This window comes from Heterodontus francisci, chromosome 27 (genome assembly GCF_036365525.1).
Source record: "Heterodontus francisci isolate sHetFra1 chromosome 27, sHetFra1.hap1, whole genome shotgun sequence".
Classification (NCBI taxonomy): domain Eukaryota; kingdom Metazoa; phylum Chordata; class Chondrichthyes; order Heterodontiformes; family Heterodontidae; genus Heterodontus; species Heterodontus francisci.
This window is the reverse complement of record NC_090397.1, coordinates 8,124,210-8,145,023: the sequence shown is the minus strand read 5'-3', so window position 1 is coordinate 8,145,023 and position 20,814 is coordinate 8,124,210. Positions and strand designations below refer to the sequence as shown.

At 41.5% G+C, this 20,814-nt stretch overlaps 1 protein-coding gene across 3 annotated transcripts in view; it reads right to left on the bottom strand.

The window, feature by feature from the left end:
- cdk17 (cyclin dependent kinase 17) overlaps window positions 1-20,814 on the bottom strand; it is a 324,668-nt gene that overhangs the window by 70,383 nt on the left and 233,471 nt on the right. For all 3 annotated transcript variants that reach the window (XM_068058765.1, XM_068058767.1, XM_068058766.1), the window contains one exon: window positions 6,002-6,127. In XM_068058765.1, the coding sequence (XP_067914866.1) occupies window positions 6,002-6,127 (126 nt within the window). The remainder of the gene's footprint in view (window positions 1-6,001; window positions 6,128-20,814) is intronic.

Here is a 20,814-nt window from a genome sequence, read left to right as displayed (position 1 = left end):
AGCGAGGCCTGGACAACGTATGTCAGCCAAGAGCGAATTCTCAATTCATTCCATCTTCGCTGCCTCCGGAGAATACTTGGCATCAGGTGGCAGGACCGTATCTCCAACACAGAAGTCCTCGAGGTGGCCAACATCCCCAGCTTATACACACTACTGAGTCAGCGGCGCTTGAGATGGCTTGGCCATGTGAGCCGCATGGAAGATGGCAGGATCCCCAAGGACACATTGTACAGCGAGCTCACCACTGGTATCAGACCGACCGGCCGTCCATGTCTCCGCTTTAAAGACGTCTGCAAACGCGACATGAAGTCCTGTAACATTGATCACAAGTCGTGGGAGTCAGTTGCCAGCGATCACCAGAGCTGGGGGGCAGCCATAAAGGCGGGGCTAAATTGTGGCGATTTGAAGAGACTTAGCAGTTGGCAGGAAGAAAGACAGAAGCGCAAGGGGAGAGCCAACTGTGTAACAGCCCCAGCAACCAATTTTTTCTGCAGCACCTGTGGAAGAGTCTGTCACTCTAGTATTGGCCTTTATAGCCACTCCAGGCACTGCTCCACAAACCACTGACCACCTCCAGGCGCTTACCCATTGTCTCCCGAGACAAGGAGGCCAAAGAAGAAGATCACACTGGCCTTTCCATGCCTGATTCATCATCTTGCAACAGGACTGCACCAACTCACAGGTCACTAGCATCAATTGCTACCTTGAGGGGCTTAGTGAAATTTGGGCAGTCAACACTGGTTCATTGATCAAAATGGCTTTCAGCCTCTCGAAAGATGCTTGACCACACTACCTTAGCTTTTTTTTTTGTAGCAAATCCATCAGTGGAGCAGGTATCGTGCTAAAATTTGGTACAAACTCGCCATAGAAACTATACAACCCCAAAAACTTCATGATTTCTCATTTAGTCTTAGGTGCAGGGAACTGCATCAATGCTTGTTCTTGGCAACACCTGTCCTTGCCCTAATATATGCCCCAGGTAGGTTCCCCACGTTTTAGCAAATTCACTTTGGCAAAATTTACCACCAAATCAGCCGACTGCAAATTTTCTAAATAGAGCTGCTAGTTGTTCCATGTGGCCCTTTCAAGTGCCACTGTATACCAGTACATCATCAAGGCAAACCACACAGGAACACTGGCTACCATTTAGTTCATTGGTCGCTGGAAAGTTGCTGGGGCATTTTTTTTTAGTTCGAATGGCATCACTTGGCATTGGAAAAGACCATCCAGTGTGACAAAGGTTGATATTTCTTTAGCTCGGGATGTTCAAGGAACCTGCCAGTATTCCTTCAATAAATCTAGTTTTGTAAGAAAGGTGGCACTGCCAACTCTGTCAATCCAGTCTTCCAATCGAGGAATTGGGTAGGAGTCTGCCTTTGTTACTGCATTAACCTTTCTGTAGTTGATGCAAAATCCAGTTCAACTATCAGGTTTACACACTAACACGACTGGAGAACTCCAGCTGCTTTGACTGGGGGTTTTCCAACATGTATTGGATTTCTGCTTTCACCTGGGCCTGTTTCTGGAGACTTCAGAAATAATGATGCTATTTTATAGTCAAGGATTCTCCTACATCCACATCATGTATGGCTGAGGTTGTACATTCTGGTTTATCCCTACAGATTCCTTTAAATGCTGTGAGTAGCCTTGTTAGATCCTCTTGTTGTTCTGCACCTAAATATGAAAGCATAGTGTCTAGTCTCCCTAACAATTCAGTGTTAGCTAACCGGATAGTAGGAGGTTCAATTTGAAAATTGTCGAGGCCTCCTTCTGCCTCATCTTCACAATCCCTTTCATCCTTCACTGTCCCTACTACCTGACATCTTATTTATCCACCTCCTGGCAGTGATATTGTTTCAACATATTGATGTGACACAGCTGATTCTTTTTCCAGTGATCTGGGGTGTCAATCAAATAATTTACTTTACCAATTCTTTTGATGCCTCCATATGGACCACTGAACCATGCTTTCAGCGGTTCACCCTGTAAAGGCAGTAATACTAACACCTCATCCCCTGGTAGAAATTTTCAGGTCTTGGAACACTTGTCTGCCCATTTCTTCATGGTTGTTTGTGAAGCTTTTAGGTGGCCCTGAGCCACTTTACAGGCTCGTGAGCTGTTCCCGGAACACGGATACATAATCTAACATGGAAGATTTGTCCCTCTGTTCTAAAAACTTTTCTTTGATTAGTTTTTGAGGACCTCTTACCTCATGCCCATAAATTCAAAAGGACTAAATCCGGTAGACTCATTAGGTGAATCCCTAGTGGCAAACAAAAGAAATTCCAGCCCTTTATCCCAATCGTGGGGATATTCATGACAGTATTACCTGATCATCGTTTTGGGGGTCTGATGGTACCGTTTTGAAGTCTGTGGGTGGTAGGCTGAAGATTGTAACTGTGTGATACTAAGATTACTCATAACTTCCTGGAAAATTTTAGACATAAAATTGGAACTTGGATCCGACTGAATCTCAATCGATAATCCATATTGAGTGAAAAACTGGGTTAATTTTTCTACTACCTTAGCAGAAACTGTTCTCAAGGGAAAGGCCTCTGTGAACTGAGTAGCCATATCCATAATAGTGAGTATATATTAATGTCCTGCTTTTGTTTTCGGTAAAGGTTCCACACAGTCAACCGCTGTCTGTGGTGCCAACTTGACCTCCGACAATGGAACTTGTTTAGCCAGTGCTTGGGTCACTACACATGAAGGAAAAATTCCTGGAATCTTTTCCTGCAACTGCTCTGTCTCTTTGACTTCACTTGGTCTTTCCGTGAATACTGAAGAAGCTACTATCTATATCCAGCCAAATCATTCCCCAGGATTAGGTCAACTCCGTCTACAGGAAACTATGGACAGTTCCTACGGTTACCATTCCAGACATCAGTTCACATTCTCGGTGCATCCAATACAAAGGTACGGGTATATACTCCCCGCCAATACCATTCACTAAAACCTTGGCATTCAATGCACTCTCTGGTGGAAAAGTTATGCCTGTCCTCAGCAAATGAGTTTGGGTGGCTCCTGTATCCCTGAGTATAACTGTTGGTATACCTGCCTCACTTGAGGGATAAAGAGTTACTTTTTCTTTTGACAAGAAGTCCCTTTCACTCTCAGGTATCTTGTTCACGTCTCCTGCACTCACAGCAATTTTTGTACTTGGCCTTACAGCAGCAGTCAGAGCTACAGCCCGATCTGTCATAATCTCAGTCAGGGCCCTTTCCTCTGCATTGGCCTTGGGTATCCCAATAAGTCCTATAGGTTTACCCTGCAACTTCCAGCATTCTGCACAATGTGTTCTACCTTGTGGCAATGGAAACACTTAGGCTTTCGGACCTCACTTCCATCCTCTGCATCTTCCTTTCTGGCATGAGGAGGAGATCCCGGGACGTTGCCAGCTTGTCCCTTCTGGTCCCCGGCTACTTGCCTTCCTTTCATCCTCCCACCTTCTATTTTTCTTGGGTTTATGGGGGTGATGGAAGGAGGATTTGGGCTTATAAGCAAGCTTGTAATCATCAGCGATCTCAGCTGCCTATCTGGCTGTTGAAACCTTCTGGTTTTCTCCATGGGTTCTTACTAACAGAGGGAGTGTATTTATAAATTCTTTCAGAAGAATTATTTCCCTAAGGTCTCGTATGTGGCCTCTACCTTTAGTGCCCGCATCCAACGATTGAAGTTAATTTACTTTACTCTCTCAAATTTTATATAAGTTTGCCCAGGCTGTTTCCAGAGGTTCCAAAATTTCTACCTGTAAGCTTCAGGGACTAACTCATAAGCAGTGAGATTAGCCTTTTTTTTGCCATCTCATAATCTGCAGAAGCCTTCTTGGAAAGCATAGCATAAACTTCATGAGCTCTGCCCATCAAACTGCTCTGCATAAACAGTGTCCAGCTTTCCTTTGGCAACGTCATCTGTGTAGCAATCTTTTCAAAAGCAATGAAAAATGCCTCTACGTCCCTTTCCTCAAACTTCGGGAGGGTTTGCACAAATTTAAACAGCTCTCCAATGGGTCCCGGGCTGGAGTCTTTCTTCACCAGAATTTTCATCGAGGTCAAGGTTACTCTTTTTTTTCCTAAGTCTAGCTTTTTAAAATTCAAATACCCTTTCTTGCTCCCTTTCTTCTTTTTCTCTTTCTCTCCATTTTTCTCTCTCTTGTCTCTCCTCTTTTCTTTTGAAATTGTTGTTCAAGTTTTATTTCTTTTTCTTGTTCAAACTCAAGTTTTCTCATTTTCAATTCTCTGTCCAGATCAAGCTGCTTCATTTGTAACTGAATTCTAGCTAATTCAACTGAATTGTCATCTGAATTGTTTTTTCATCCCTTCCAATTTCATATGCTGTGCTATTACCTCAATTATGTCTGCTTTATTAACCCCTGGTTTTAACTCTAACTCAAACTTTTCTGCCTATTCTTTTAGCCTCGCCTTGGTTAAGTTTTTCAATAAATCAGGTACAAGACTTGCAGGTTGGTAGGTAAATTGGCCATTATAAATTGTCACTAGTATAGGTAGATGGTAGGGAAATACAGGGGCAGGTGGGGATGTTTGGTAGGAATATGGGATTAGTGTAGGATTAGTATAAATGGGTGGTTGATGGTCGGCATAGACTCGGTGGGCCGAAGGGCCTGTTTCAGTGCTGTATCTCTAAAGTCCTCCCTGTTCAGAAAGGTCGTAGCAAAAGCGTAAACCTTACCCTAATGCACAAGAAATCTGGTGTTTTCCTCCTCCCCTTTTCAATGATGATTACCCTTGTTACAAAGCACATCGTCACACACACACACACACACACACACACACACAAAGGTTAAAGAAAAAAAAAAAGGTTTTCTCTGCAGAGATCACCACAAAAAACAATAAAAAAACACTTTGGCCAAATACTTGTTAATTCCCTTGAAGGAAAAAGATAAAAGATATGGAATGATATCAGTTGTCCCTTTTCTGGCATCCCAAATATGTGTAGATGCCTGTCACTGGGATTTTTTTGGAGCAGTTCTCTTCAGATGGCGTCAAGGATTATTCTGGCAGGCTTTCCTGGAGAAAGGTGGCATCAGGGGTTTCAGTTATCACACATAGGATTCTCAGGGTTTCTCAGAGAGGTGGAGAAAGGATGAGCTAGTTGCTTCTCTCAGCAGGCTGCAAACCCAACTGACTCAAAACAATATCCAAACCAAAACCAACTCTTGACCACCATAAATCTTGACATGTCACTTCTCAGTAAACAACTTCCATAGTCAGAAGGCATCTGCTGTTTACTTAGGTGAAAACATGTGACTTCCAGTAAGTGTGTTTTTAAACAAAGTCCCAAAGTCCTTCCAGTGACCTTTCAAAAAAAAAAGCAAAATCCAGCATCTATCAGTTCCCCAAAGGAATCCATTTCCACAATTTTAAAACACGAGCCCTCGTAGAAACATAAAAAAATGGAAGTACTTTCATAACAACATATACAAGCATCATCGTGCACAATCTTGTTTCTACACATGTATCATTTACATGTGTGTAGTGGGCTACTGGACAACAATCTGCAACCATGAATTTGGCTGCTTTGCCTTTCCTTATTAAAGGGATGGAGGACATAGTTCTAAATCGCTGACTAACACTGTGGCCGAGATTGTCGCCCCAACATAGATAGGGAAATCAAATCATCAGTGTATTTGTTTCTTCTTTTGTCTGCCACCCCCCACAAACCCCACCTAAATTAGATGATGCCAGCTTCATTCTTAATTGCAATTATTGCAAAAGTTGGGAGTTAGAACATTGCCAGGCTTTCGCTCTACAGATTTAATTGGAGATTATGAAGGGATGTGTGATTACTGCAAATAGCAACAGCGATATAATTGGATGAGTTGAACTAAATGGAATGAGCAGTTTTACAAATCTTTTTGGGCATCACAGAAGAGAGATAATACCCATGATTTAAAGTACGGGAGAAACAGTAGTCAAAAGCTAACGCAAGTTTCATGGCTGCTGATGATGAAACAAAATAAATAGCAACAAAGACTCACCAGGGAAGCTCTGCGGGACCTTCTACTCATTGGCTGATCAAAAGGTGGGCTGCTCATCTGCAGTTTTTCCAAATATCCATCAGGTAATCTAATGTCGGCGGGCAACGACAGCCGTTTGTTGACATCCTGAAAATAGGAAAATAAAGTAAGCCATCACTGTAAAATGTTATTAAGCCCTCCAATGCCTCTCCATTGTCCAGCACCATGGGACTATCTTTCTTGGTTCTATTTCTCCCGATCCAATCTTACCTCAACAGCTTAGCAATTGTTTCTCTTCCTACACTCTCTTTCTCATGCAGTTTGATGATGCATGCTGATGACACCCAGTTCTATTATTACTTCATTTCTCTCAACTTCTCCACTGCCTGTGGTTATTGGACTGCAGCTTATCTGACAACCAATCTTGGGTCAGTATTACCTTTTCCAACTAAGCACTGGAAAGACTGAAACCATCTTCTTCACCCCAAGCAGAAATTCTGCTTTCTCACCATTATTCCACCTTCCCCCTCCCAGCTACTGTCTCAGGCTGACCCAGACAGTTTGCAATCTCAGCATCCTGTTCAATCATGAGCTGAGATTCTGGCTTATTCCTTCTTCCATCTCCGTAACAATTTCCCCATATGCCACTATTTTAGCCCATCTGCTACTGAAATCCCTTCTGCGCCTTTACCACCTCCAGACTTGATTACTCTACGGCCCTCCTTACAAGCCTCCCATCATCCATAAAGTTCAGCTCATCCAAAACTCGACTACTTGCACCTTATAGTACGTCAGGTCCCACTTGCCAATTATCCCCATCCTGAATGATCTATATCCTCACTCACCAATCCTGGTTGATCTACATTTGCTCTATTACCTCAACATCGACAATTTAAAACATCCTCGTGCTTAAATCCCTTTATGGTCTTGCACTTTCCTATCTTCAGAACTTTTTCCAAGCCCTACAATTCCTCCAAAAACTCTATTGCTCCAACTCTGGCCTCTTGTGTATCCACCCTCCCTTTATCTCACTTTTGGTACTTGTGCCACACCCTGGACTATCTTAACTTTTTTTTAAGAATCGTATCCTCTTGTCCTTTAAAATCGTCGTTAAAACTCATCCATTTGACCAAGCCTTGGTCACCCTGCGAGCATCTCCTTCTTTGGCTTAAATAAAAGAGAGATCATGATTTTCTTTAATTCAACAGCCTCACAATTACCTGGGTAAAATGTTCTGCCCTACATCCCTTATATTTAATCTTCAATCTATGCACACTTGTTTTAGACTCCTCTATCACTGGAAACATCTCTATCAAAGCATCTTGTAACCTTCAATTCTAACAAAAACAGTCCCAATTCTTCAAAGTGTTTCTTTGTATTTGTTTTTCCTCATACCTGGCAGCACTCTAGTGAACTATATGGCTGTCTCTCTTTTGCTCCAACATGCTTCCTATAGCATGGAGTCCAAAACGGCATACAGTAGTTTCCACTGAGGTCTTATTAAGGCTTTATAGAGATTCACCACCTTTACAAACACTCTAATGCAAAAGGAAACCATGCAAGCCCCGAGAATCAAAGAAGGGCACATGAAAGTCAACACTGAAGCCCATGGGATACAGGGGAATGTGGTAGGTTGGATCCAAAATTGGCTCAGTGACAGGAAACAAAGGGTAGAAGTCGACGTAAATAAAAACAAGAAATGCTGGAAATACTCAGTAGGTCTGGCAGCATTTGTGGAGAGAGAAGCAGAGTTAACGTTTCAGGTCAGTGACCCTTCATCAGAACGGTAGTAGTCGACGGATATTTTTGCGAATGGAAAGCGGTTTCCAATGACGTTCCACAGGGCTCAGTGTTGGGACCCTTGCTGTTTGTGGTATATATTAATGATTTGGATGTAAATGTGGGAGGCATGATTGGGAAATTTGCTGATGACACAAATATTGGCCGTTTAGTTGGTAGTGAAAAGGATAGCTGTAGACTCCAGAATGATATCAATGGTTTGGTCAAGTGGGCGGAAAAGTGGCAAATGGAGTTCAATCTGGAGAAGTATGAGGTAATGCATTTGGCGAGGGCAAACAAAGCAAGGTAATACACAATAAGCTGGAGGATATTGAGGGGGGGTAGAAGAAGTGAGAGACCTTGGACTGCATGTCCACAAGTCCCTGAAGGTGGCAGGACAGGTGTAGTGAAGGAGGCATATGAAATGTTTTCCTTTATTGGCTGAAGTATAGAATACAAAAGCAGGGATGTAATTCTGGAACTATATAAAACGCCAGTCAGGCCATAGCTGGAGTATTGCGTACAGTTCTGGTCACCACATTACAAGAAGGACATCATTACTCTGGAGAGAGTACAGAGGAGATTTACAAGAATGTTGCCAGGGCTTGAAAGTTGCAGCTATGAGGTAAGAATGGATCGGCTATGGCTGTTTTCCTTAGAACAGAGGAGGCTGAGGGGTGACTTAATTTAGGTGTACAAAATTATGAGGGGCCTAGATAGAATAGACAGGAAGGATCTGTTTCCCCTGGCGGAGAGGTCAGTTACCAGGGGGCACAGATTTAAGGTGATTGGCAAAAGGATTAGAGGGGACATGAGGGAAAACGTTTTCACCCAGACGGCGTTGGGTGTCTGGAATTCACTGCCAGGAATGATGGTGGAGGCAGAGACCCTCAACTCATTTAAAAGGTACCGGGACATGCACCTGAAGTGCTGTAACCTGCAAGGCTACGGACCAGGTGCTAGAAGGTGGGATTAGATTGGGCGACTAGGTTTCTCAGAAGGCGCAGACACATTAGGCTGAATGGGCTCCTTCTGTGCCTTAATTTTTCTATGGTTCTATTTAGGGACAATGAGGAAGGACAGGAATCTAGGAAAATGTGGAGGGGTGGCTCTGTTAATTAATCGTGGTTTAAGCACATTAGAGAGGGATGACCTAAGTTCAGGAAACCAGGATGTAGAAGCGGTTTAGGTAGAGATGAGAAATGATAAAAGCAAGAAATCACTCATGCGAATAGTGTACAGACCCCCGTTCAGTAACCACACGGTAGGACAGAATATAAAGGAAGTTTGTCAGAAAGGTGCGGCAATAATCATGGGAGATTTTAATCTACATGTAGACTGGAAAAATCAGATGGGCAAAGGTAGCCTAGATAAGGAGTTCATAGAATGTTTTTGGGATAGTTTCTTAGAACAGCATATCCAGCAATCAACCAGAGAGCAGGCTATACAAGACCTGGTATCGTGCAACGAGATCGGATTAATTGATGATTTCATAGTGAAGGTGCCCCCCTAGGTAACAGCGATCATAATATGACGGAATTTTACATTCAGTTTGAGGGACAGAAGACTAGTATTTTAAACTTAAATAAGTGCAATTATGAGGGCATGAAAGCAGAGCTAGCTGAAGTGATCTGGAAAATTAGGTTAAGGGATAGGTCAATAGAGATGCAGTTGCAGACATTTAAGGGGATATTTTAGAATACACAGAATAGACACATTCCAATAAGAAAGAAAAATTCCAAGGAGAGGACCCACTATCCATGGTTAACTAAAAACATTAAAGATAGCATCAAACTTAAAGGAAAAGCATATAATTGCACAAAGATAGGTGGCAGGTCAGAAGATTGAACAAAGAACAAAGAAAATTACAGCACAGGAACAGGCCCTTCGGCCCTCCAAGCCTGCGCCGATCCAGATCCTCTATCTAAACATGTCACCTATTTTCTAAGGGTCTGTATCTCTTTGCTTCCTTCCCATTCATGTATCTGTCTAGATACATCTTAAAAGACGCTATCGTGCCCGCGTCTACCACCTCCGCTGGCAACACGTTCCAGGCACCCACCACCCTCTGCGTAAAGAACTTTCCACGCATATCCCCCCTAAACTTTTCCCCTCTCACAGAATATAAAACACAGCAAAGAATGGCTTAAAGATTGATAAGGAGGGAAAAATTAGAGTATGAGAGAAAGCTGGCGAGAAATATAAAAACAGACAGCAAGAGTTTCTATAGATATTTTAAAAGAGTTAACAAAGTGAGTGCTGGTCCTATTAGAAGTGAGTCTGGGGAATTAATAAGGTAAAATAAGGAGACGACGGATGAATTGAAAAGGTATTTTGCAAATGTCTTCACTATAGAGGTTACAAGTAACATCCCAGAAATAACTGTAAATCAGGAAATGGAAAGAAGGAAGGAACTCAAGAAAATTACAATCACCAGGGAAGTGGTACTGAGCAAATTGTTGGAGCTGAGGGTTGACAAGTCCCCGGGTCCTGATGGACTTCATCCTAAGGTGTTAAAAGAAGTGGCTAGGGAGATAGTTGATGAGTTGGTTTTAATTTTCCAAAATTCCCTTGATTCGGGGACGGCTCCATTAGATTGGAAAAGAGTCAATGTAACTCCTTCATTCAAAAAGGGAGGGAGGCAGGAAACTCGTCAGTTAGCTTAACATCCGTCTTAGGGAAAATGTTAGAAACTATTAAAGACGTCATAGCAGGGCACTTAGAAAAATTTACAGTAATCAGGCAGAGTCAACATGGTTTTGTGAAAAGGAAATCATGTTTCACCAATTTATTGGAGTTCTTTGAAGAACTAACATGCTGTGGATAAAGGGGAACCGGTGGATGTATTGTACTTAGATTTCCAAAAGGCATTTGATAAGGTGCCACATCAAAGGTTATTGCGGAAAATAAAAGCTCATGGTGTAGGGGATAACATATTGGCATGGAAAGAAGATTGGCTAGCTAACAGGAAACAGAGAGCACACAAACATGGGTCATTTCCTGATTGGCAAGATGTAATGAGTGGTGTGCCGCAGGGATTAATGCTGGGGCCTCAACTTTTTACAATTTATATAAATGACTTGGATGAAGGGACCAAAGGTATGGTTGCTCAATTTGCTGATGACACAGATAGGTAGGAAAGTAAATTGTGAAGAGGACATAAGGGGGCTACAAAGGGATATAGATAGGTTAAGTAAGTGGGAAGAGATCTGACAAATGGAGTATAATGTGGGAAAATGTGAAATTGTTCATTTTGGCAGGAAGAATAAAAAAAGCATATTATCTAAATGGTGAGAGATTGCAGAGATCTGAGATGCAGAGGGATCTGGGTGTCCTAGTGAATAAATCACAAAAGGTTAGTATGCAGGTACATCAAGTAATCAGGAAAGCTAATAGAAAGTTATCATTTATTGCGAGGGGAATTGAATACAAAAGTAGGGAGGTTATGCTTCAGTTATACAGGGCATTAGTGAGACCACATCTGGAGTACTGTGTACGGTACAGGTCTCCTTATTTAAGGAAGAATGTAAATGCATTGGAATCAGTAGAGAAGGTTTACTAGACTAATACCTGGAATGAGTGGATTGTCTTATGATTGGACAGGCTAAGCTTGTATCCGCTGGAGTTTAGAAGAGTAAGAGGCGATTTGATTGAAACATTTAAGGTCCTGAGGGGTCTTGACAGGCTGGATGTGGAAAGGATGTTTCCCTTTATGGGAGAATCTAGAACTAGGGGTCACTATTTAAAAATAAGAGGTCGCCCATTTAAGACAGAGATGAGGAGAATGTTTTTTCTCTCAGAGAGTCATGAGTCTTTGGAATTCTTCCTCAAAACGCAGCGGAAGCAGAGTCTTTAAAGATTTGTAAGGCAGAGGTAGAGAGATTCTTGATGAAGCAAGGAGGTGAATGGTTATTGGGGACAGGTGGGAATGTGGAGTCGAGGTTACAATCAGATCAGCCATGATCTTATTGAATGGCGTAGCAGGCTTGAGGGACCGAGTGGCCTACTCCTGCTCCTAATTCGTATGTTTGTTTGTAAAGTGGCTAACTGATCATGTACAAGGACAAACCTGTACTTATACAGATTAAAAGAAAAGAATTCCAAGGAGAATAGCAACACGTCAAGCTCAGCTAAAGGCAACAATAGCAGCTATGAGAGCAGCCAAAATATCATTTGGAAAAAAGTGGATAACTGCAATTGTAATTTTTTTTAAGCTATGTTAGGAATCATAGGGCGATAATGGACTGCATAAGGATTTCTCAGGGGAGAATCAGGTGAACTCCCAGGAATATGGCAGAGGTTTTAAATATCTACTTTGCATCAGTTTTCACTCTTGTAGACTGTGTTCAGTTGATATTAATGCAAATAACAGTTGACACTAATATTGTAGGTGTTAAAGTGGATGCTGATGCAATAAGGGGTCTCAAATCAGTTCAGACTGCTGGCCCTAATGCTGCCCACCTGAGAGTGCTCACAGAAATGGGAGCTGTTGCATGAATCTCTTGCTTATATCTTTAACAGCTTGTTAGTCAGAGATTGTGCCCGTGGACTGGAGAAAGGCTAATTTTTTTTTGAATATTTGAACAATATAATTAGGAAATTAGTTATTAGCCCGACTTTGTTATAGGCAAGTTCCGTTCTGATGAAAGATCAACCTACTTCTCTCTCCACAGATGCTGTCTGACTTGCTGAGTATTTCCCGCATTTTCAGTTTTCAATACCATGATTACTCAGCTGGGGTCTTAAAGGTAATACCCAGAATAGTCCATGAGCTATACGCACAACTTTCAAAGTTTCCCAAAGTTGTATCCACTTGATTTCATGCACACCTTTTCTCACAAACAATGATTGCATCAACCTTTTCTGAGGATTTATCACAGGAATAGATAGCTACTGTGCTGACAGCACAATTAATTCATGCTCACAATCAGAGGAGAAATAAAAGCAGTTCATGTTTCATTCCAATGCCCTTCCCCTCAGCATGCATTAATGTGCATTACTGGACAAAAACCCAAAAGTAATTTCTGGATTTCAAATAGTGCATTCCATTTAATATCATTTTACTTCATAAATAGATTTTTTATATAAAAATACCTTAATCCTGAACTGAAAGAACAAAAAAATTCTCTTAGTCGCTCTCTCATTCTCTTTCCATCGGTAATCCATTGCCTATTCCCACAGTACAAAGGATGCCAGTTTCATTATAACTGATTGCATCATTTATGTTGCGGTGTCCAACAGTATATTCAGCCAATGACCTCCCATTATGAATTTGCTAACCAGCAGGGAACTGAAGAATCAAAAGTAAAACTACTTCAGGGAAGCCAACCATGTTTTCGCCGTAGGTCAGGTTTGAATTTTTGTGTAATGGGGAGCTTTGGATTTTGCATATAATGGTTTGTTCAGGGAGGGTGGTGGAAGGGAAAGTTGAATTTAAAAAAAAAACATATGTCAGTTTATTTAACGCGAGTCTCAATTGGAATAAAAAGTTCTGTTGACATTCAGAAATCCTGTGATTTTATATGTAATTTGTTTAAATATTCAAGTCAAATGGGACATTTGAAGCTTAGTTTTCTAAATTTCGGTTTTTGATGTGAATCATGAATGTTCATAAAATAAAATCCAACCATCACAGGATTCATGTCAACCACATTTTGGCAATGCTGAATCATGCATGGTTTTGTTTAATAACTTTGTGTTTCAATGGTTGTTGCACTTAACCCTGGCCCCAGCTCAAAAGGTTGGACACCTTGCTTTATGTTATGCTGCATATTTCATAGCTTGACTCCAGACAGATGCAAAAAAAAAATCCAGCTACAACAGAGTTCCATACAGCTCAGGAGATCCTGGTTGGTCATCTCTGCTATGAATATCCAATCCATATTATGAACTGCTATTATATTCAGGTTTTACTGGGGTCCACCAGAACCATGTAAAATGAGAACCAAACAAACTATTAGTGTGTTCAACTTCAACATTGCCACCTGCAAGTTCCCTCCAAGTCACATACCATCCCAACTTGGAACAATATTGTTCTTCCTTCACTATCGCTGGGTCAAAATCCTGGAAACCCACCCCCACCCCCCGCAACAGCACCACCTACACCATATGGACTGCAGCGGTTCAAGGTGGCAGCTCACCACCACCTTTATTTATTTAGAGATACAGCACTGAAACAGGCCCTTCGGCCCACCAAGTCTGTGCCGACCATCAACCACCCACTTTATACTAATCCTACATTAATCCCATATTCCCTACCACATCACCACAATTCTCTTATCACCTACCTACACTAGGGGCAATTTACAATGGCCAATTTACCTACCAACCTGCAAGTCTTTGGCTGTGGGAGGAAACCCACACGGTCACAGGGAGAACTTGCAAACTCCACACAGGCAGTACCCGGAATCGAACCCGGGTCGCTGGAGCTGGAGCCACTGTGCCGCCCCACTTCTCAAGGGAAATTAGGGATGGGCAATAAATGCTGGCCTTGCAAGTGACACCCACATCCCATGAACGAATACAAAAAAACTTTGTAATTTACAACACACCACATAGCCATAAATTCAGAGAGTTGGAGTGTTGCTTTTCTTTAACTGCAAGTGTTCCTTTATTTTTTAGTGCAAAAGTCTCATCTTTTTGTTCACTATGAGAGTCCTTCCATTAACTGCAAGAGCTAAATTAATCTCAATCAACACTGAACAATTCTCTAATTATAAAATTCTTACTTATTCCAGACTCCGATGAATTTATTCTGGTTTGTGTGGACAGGACATAGCTGGGCAATTTTACACTTTGTCGAGTAGCTACCAGTGTCATAGCAGTACTAAATAGTTTGGCTCAGGATGCAGCTAATTCTGAAGCACAGGTCTTCAGCACTACAGCCAGAATGCAGTTAGGTCCATAGCCTTTTCAGGATCCACTGCCCTCAGCCATTTCTTATAGTATCGCGTGGAATGAATTGAATTAGCTGAAAACTATGATGGTGTGGACCTCAGCAGGCAGAGTTAAATCATCCACTCAGCACTTATGGATGCAGACGATCGCAAATGCTTCAGCATTGTCTTTTGCACTCAAGTGCTGGGCTTTGCCATGATTGAGGACTGGAATGCTCCTGTAGCCTTCTCCTCCTCCCTTTAGTTGTTTAATTGTCCATTCATGACTGGATGTGGCAAGACTGCAGAGCTTTGATCTGATCTGTTGGTTGTGGGATTGCGTCGCTCTTTCTATAGCATTATTCTTCTGCCATATCGCATGCATGTAGTCTGTGTTGTTGCTTCATTAGGTTGGCACCTCATTTTTAGGTAAGATTGGTGGCTGCTTCTGGCATGCTCTTCTATACTCCTCCTTGAAACAAGGTTGATCCCTGGGCTTGACTGGAATGGTAGAGTGAGGGATATGCCAGGCCATGAAGTTACAAATTGTGGATTCTGTCAGGCACTAAAGTTGAAGATCGAGAGAGTTTTGGATACTAAGGGAAATCAAGAGATATGGGGGCAATGCAGGAAGGTCTTGAGGTAGAAAATCAGTCAAGTTCTCACTGAATGGATGAGCAGGATTGAAGGGCCAAATGGCCTACTTCTGCTCCTATTTCTTATGTTCAACATGTGAAGCTAGGTGCTGTCAGCGCTACCACAGAAACTGATTATATGCCTATCAACTGTGTTACCAAGAGGAATCATTGTAAACTGGGTAAAGGAGAGGTCAAGGATGGAACCATAGGGATTTTATCTGATTGGCTATCACTCTCCTGCCTGCATGTCGAAGCTGAAGAAAATGCATTTCTAAACCATACTTTTAATCTTAAGTTTATGCCACTGTGGGCCAGTTTTTGTCCCACCCTTATTATAGAAAAAATGCCTTCAACAATAAACAGTGATTGAAGTAGTTTTCAAAATAGATATCTGGTTCCATTATTAAGACAGTTAGATCAAGCTGATGAATTATGAAAAATAACAGAGAGGGTACCATATATTCCACTAATACAAATCAGGGGGTTTCTCTTGTCCATGACTAATTCCAGCAGTTGGGTCACTTCTAACATTTGAAAGTTTGATCAAAATTACAAAATCCCATTCCATCAGAAAAAATAGCAAATAAATGTGTGTGCAAACGAAGTTAGAATAACCCAATTAAAAATAACTTCACACTATGTGGTCTCGATGTTTTACATCAAGTCATTAAAAACATTCTAGTTTATTTCTAATTTAATATCCCTGCTCTTATTCATTGCTGACCACATATGCTTATCTTCACTCTGATCTTGGTAAATGCTGGAAAGTGAAATTTTCTTTACATTAGCAAAATGTCAGTAGAAATCCAAATCAGAAACACTACAAACTGAAAGGATAATTCAGAGATTGACATTCCCCTTCTTTCTGCTCAATTCAAAAATGCAGGTTGCAGCTCACAAACTAATGAATCTAGTATGAAAGAGAAAGATCCTGCTTGACCAATCTTCTCTTTGAGGAAGTGACCAACAAGTGGACTGTGGTAAGTCTCATGACATGGTGGACCTCAGCTTCCACTTGGCTTTTGAAAAAGTTCAATCTTCGAGGCCATCAATTAAACTGTCGTGATTCAGGTTAAGTGTGAGAAATCAATATTACATCTGAAGGTAGGCAGCAGTGAGTACTTGTTGTTGGAGGAGTGATGCCAGAATCTTGTGGGGGCGTGGGGAGGAGGGTCAAGGCAAGTGCTGTGGCTCAGTGCTAGGAGTGCCTTGGTTTCTAATTTACATAAATGATCTGGATTCAAAGTCAATGCAAAGCGGGCAAACTTGCAGATGAAACCAAACAAGGAGGGGATATGAAATTAGAGGAGACAGCTCAGAAAACAGAATGAGTTTGATAGAAGTTACAGAATGAGTTTGACAAAGATGTAGGCAGGCAGATGAAATTTATGCAGACATGTATAGAGTGCTTCAGATAAGAAGGTAAAATAGACAACATACTCAATGAATGGTATTGAAATAGCTAAGGATAAACTAAGACATTTAAGTCATAGTAAACTCAACATTAAAGAAATGCACAGCAACAATCAAAGCTATTAAGATATTAAACTACAGAATAGTAGAAGAGGAGGAGATAATAATCAAACTGAATATTACACCCAGTCCTGGTCGCCGACCAGAGACATTCAAGCAATGGAGGAAATGCAGAGAAGAACCATTATACTCAGACGTAAACGGTTAAATTATGAGGACAGGTACTATATACTTGGTTTGCATTCTCAAGTTTAGAAGGCTGTGGTTTAAGTAATCAAGGTCTTTAAAATGATAAAGGGCTTCGATAGAGTAAATACAAAGAAACGATTTCCTCTTAATCTAGATCAAGGGGTATAATCTTGAAATTAAAGCTAGGCCAGTTAGAAGTGAAATTAGGAAGTGCTTTTCCCATACAAAGGGCAATAGAGAATTCTGGAATCTGCCTCCCTAAAAGTATGTAGACACTGGGTCAATTGAAATTTTCAAAACAGAGATTAATAGATTTTTGTTAGTGGGTGAGTAGAGTTGAGGTATAGGATCAGTCAGGATCTAATAGAATCGTGGATCAGGCTTGAGGAGCTCCAACTTAGTTCAGAAAATGAGTCAGGAAATTTGTTTTCACAGAAAAAGTAACCAATGTGTAGAATGAAACTTCCAGATAGAGTAGTAGAAGCAAGGGCCCTGGAATCATTTAATAAAAACATTGGATACTACAAATGGGGAGAGGGGAGGTCATTTAAGGATCTCTAGACAGATGAATTAAGATGGGCTTAATAGCCATCATCATCCATAACTATCTTCTGATCTCGTATTTGGCCTCAGTCTCCTTCATCATTGTTTTTCTTGGAAGCGGAGAAGTAAATAATACTACAATCCTGCATTTTAAATTAAAATTAACCACTTGAGGGCAGCAAAGACTCTCCTCCTAAACTCTTACCAGCTACACCTCTGAGGCTAAAAAAGCATGATTGATTCAAATAGCAAATATGTGTTAGATGAAGTATGAACAAATACTTGAAAAAAAAGTAGCAAATAATTCACGAGGATGAGTAATCTGCAGATAATTGTAAAAATACATCCATTTCCACCACCACTCTCAATGTTAAAAGTACCACAGAATGGACTAATTGCTGAAATAAATTTCTTCCCAGTTTTTAGCTGTCATTTTCCTTCTGTGCTCAGGTTAGTGCATAAAATTGGGAACTAATGCAACACAAAATATCATACAATTCTGAAAACGAAATGCAAAAGTCAAAAAATTGGTTATTTAATTTAGAAATTGAAGAAATTTGCCCCAACCCTTCCATCAAGGGCCTAGGTTTGATCTGAAAATTTCACTTCAATCTTGGGTGCAAGGAAATGTGGGGCAAGAATTTCTTGTTTTTCTGTGCAGATCATATATGCCAATGAGAGAGATGATTCATGTAAGTTATAGCTTTCATGCTGCTTCTGTGGCAACATATCCAGCATGTAACATGACAATGAGGTCAAGACTAGCCAGGGAATTACTGATCATGTGACAATCTGTGTGTGCAAGAGAAATGTATAATGCATTGTATGATGACCACAGAGCCTCAGCATCAGTCGATGCAATCGAAAGAACACAAATCCCAAGAAAGGAATGGGGCACCAACCCCAGACCCCAAAACAATCTGACCAGATTTTCCCGCAAAATCTATCTTCAAAATGAAAAGGTTCCCCTTGTTGAGAGTCTGCAACAACCACCAATGTGAAGCAGTCATGATCTGGATTTCAAGTCAAAGTTAACTCCCACAGGCAAGTTCATTTATCCAAAATTGAGAGACCCTATTCAAAACTTAATCTGGAATAGACGTCTTGTGCAAACAGATATGTTTTAGTCCCAAATATATTAGAACTTCATAATTGTGCCTATGTTATTTCACAAGGCATCAGGCATACTGGATACTTTCATAGATTAAATTATCAAGCAGGTTTATTCACAAATCAAGTCATCTTCTGCAGCGAGCACAGAGGGAGTTCTTACCACTTTGGAGAAGAATTAAACAGACAAACCAGTTAGTTATGCATTGCTAGTTTTGCACATCTTTGAAACAAAAGATAGACAAATAGTTCTTGGTATAAAAAAAAATTAGCTACCTAATTCTTACTTTACAAAGGATGTTAAGGATTTCAGCGGGTTCAGAGGTGATTACCAGAATATCAGGGATGAGGAATTTCAGTTATATGAAAAAACTACAGAAGCTTAGAAGGTCAAGGGAAGGTTTAATACATTTAATAGAGAGAAATTATGAAGGGTTTTGATAGGGTAATTAAGGAGAAACTGTTTCCACTGGCAGTTGGGTCAGTAACCAGAAGAGACAGATTTAAGATCATTAGCAAATGAGCCAGAGGGGAGATTAATTTTTTTTTAACGTTATCATTATCTGGAATGCACTGCCAGAAAGGTGGTGTGGTGGAAGCAGATTCAATAATAATTTTAGAAAGGAATTTGACATATACTTGAAAAGGCAAAGTTTAGAGAGCCGAGGGAAAAGAGTGAGATTAATTGGTCAGCTCTTTTAAAAAGCTGGTATAGGCAAGATGGGCCAAATGGACTACTTCGGTGCTTTAAGATTCTATGGCTACAGCATTTCTTAGTATTATATGGGCATTTCTACCTTTGGTGGTCTGTCTTGTATCAGTTTCAAGAAAATGAACATCATGGGACAGACAGGACGTCAGAAATGCTCCATCCATCAATATCGGCGACGACACTCTGGAAGTGGTTCAAGAGTTCACCTACCTGGGCTTAACCATCACCAGCAAAATGTCTCTTGATGCAGAAATCAACAAGAGCATGGGAAAGGCATCTGCTGCCATGTCCAGACCAGCTAAGAGGGTGTGGGAAAATGGCGCACTGACATGGAACACAAAAGTCAGAGTGTTTCAAGCCTGTGTCCTAAATACCCTGCTCTATGGCAGCAAGGCCTGGACAATGTATGTCAATGCATTCCATCTTCGCTGTCTCCGGAGAATCCTTGGCATCAGGTGGCAGGACCGTATTTCCAACGCAGAAGTCCTCGAGGCAGCCAACATCCCCAGCATGTACACCCTACTGAGCCAACGGTGCTTGAGATGGCTTGGCCATGTGAGCCGCATGGAAGATGGCAGATCCTCAAGGACATATTGTACAGCGAGTTCGTCACTGGTATCACACCCACCGGCAGTCCATGCCTCCGCTTTAAAGACGTTTGCAAACGCGAGATGAAGTCTTGAGACATTGACCACAAGTCGTGGGAGCCAGTTGCCAGCGATCACCAGAGCTGGCGGACAGCTATAACAGCGGAGATGAAGAGAGGCGAGTCAAAGAGACTCAGCAGTTGGCAGGAAAAGAGACAACAGTGTAAAGAGAGAGCCAACTGTGTAACAGCCCCGACAACCAACTTTACCTGCAGCGCCAGTGGAAGAGCCTGTCACTCTAGAATTGGCCTTTATAGCCACTCCAGGCGCTGCTCGACAAACCACTCACCATCTCTAGGCGCTTACCCATTGTCTCTTGAGACAACGAGGTCAAAAAGGAAAGGTCAGTCTTGTATCTATGCTTATATAATAAAAACAAAATACTGCGGATGCTGGAAATCTGAAATAAAAACAAGAAATGCTGGAACCACTCAGCAGGTCTGGCAGCATCTGTGGAAAGAGAAGCAGAGTTAACGTTTCGGGTCAGTGACCCTTCATCGGAACCGGGTCTTTTGTCCATGTTTGAACCAAGGTGATAATGAGGTCAGGAGCTGTGGCCCTGGCAGAACACATACTGAGCATCACTGCGCAGGTTATTGCTCAGCAAGTGCTGCTTGATAGCACTGTCAATGACACCCACCACTTTACTGATGATCAAGAGTAGACTGGGAGGGCGGTAACTGGCGGGGTTGGATTTGTCCTGCTTTTTTTGTACAGAACATACCTGGGCAATTATCCACATTACCAGGTCGATGCCAGTGTTGTAGCTGTACTGGAACAGCTTGGCTAGAGGTGCGGCAATTTCTGGAGCACAGGTGTTCAGTACTATTGCTGGAATGTCGTCAGGGCCCATAGCTTTTACAGTATT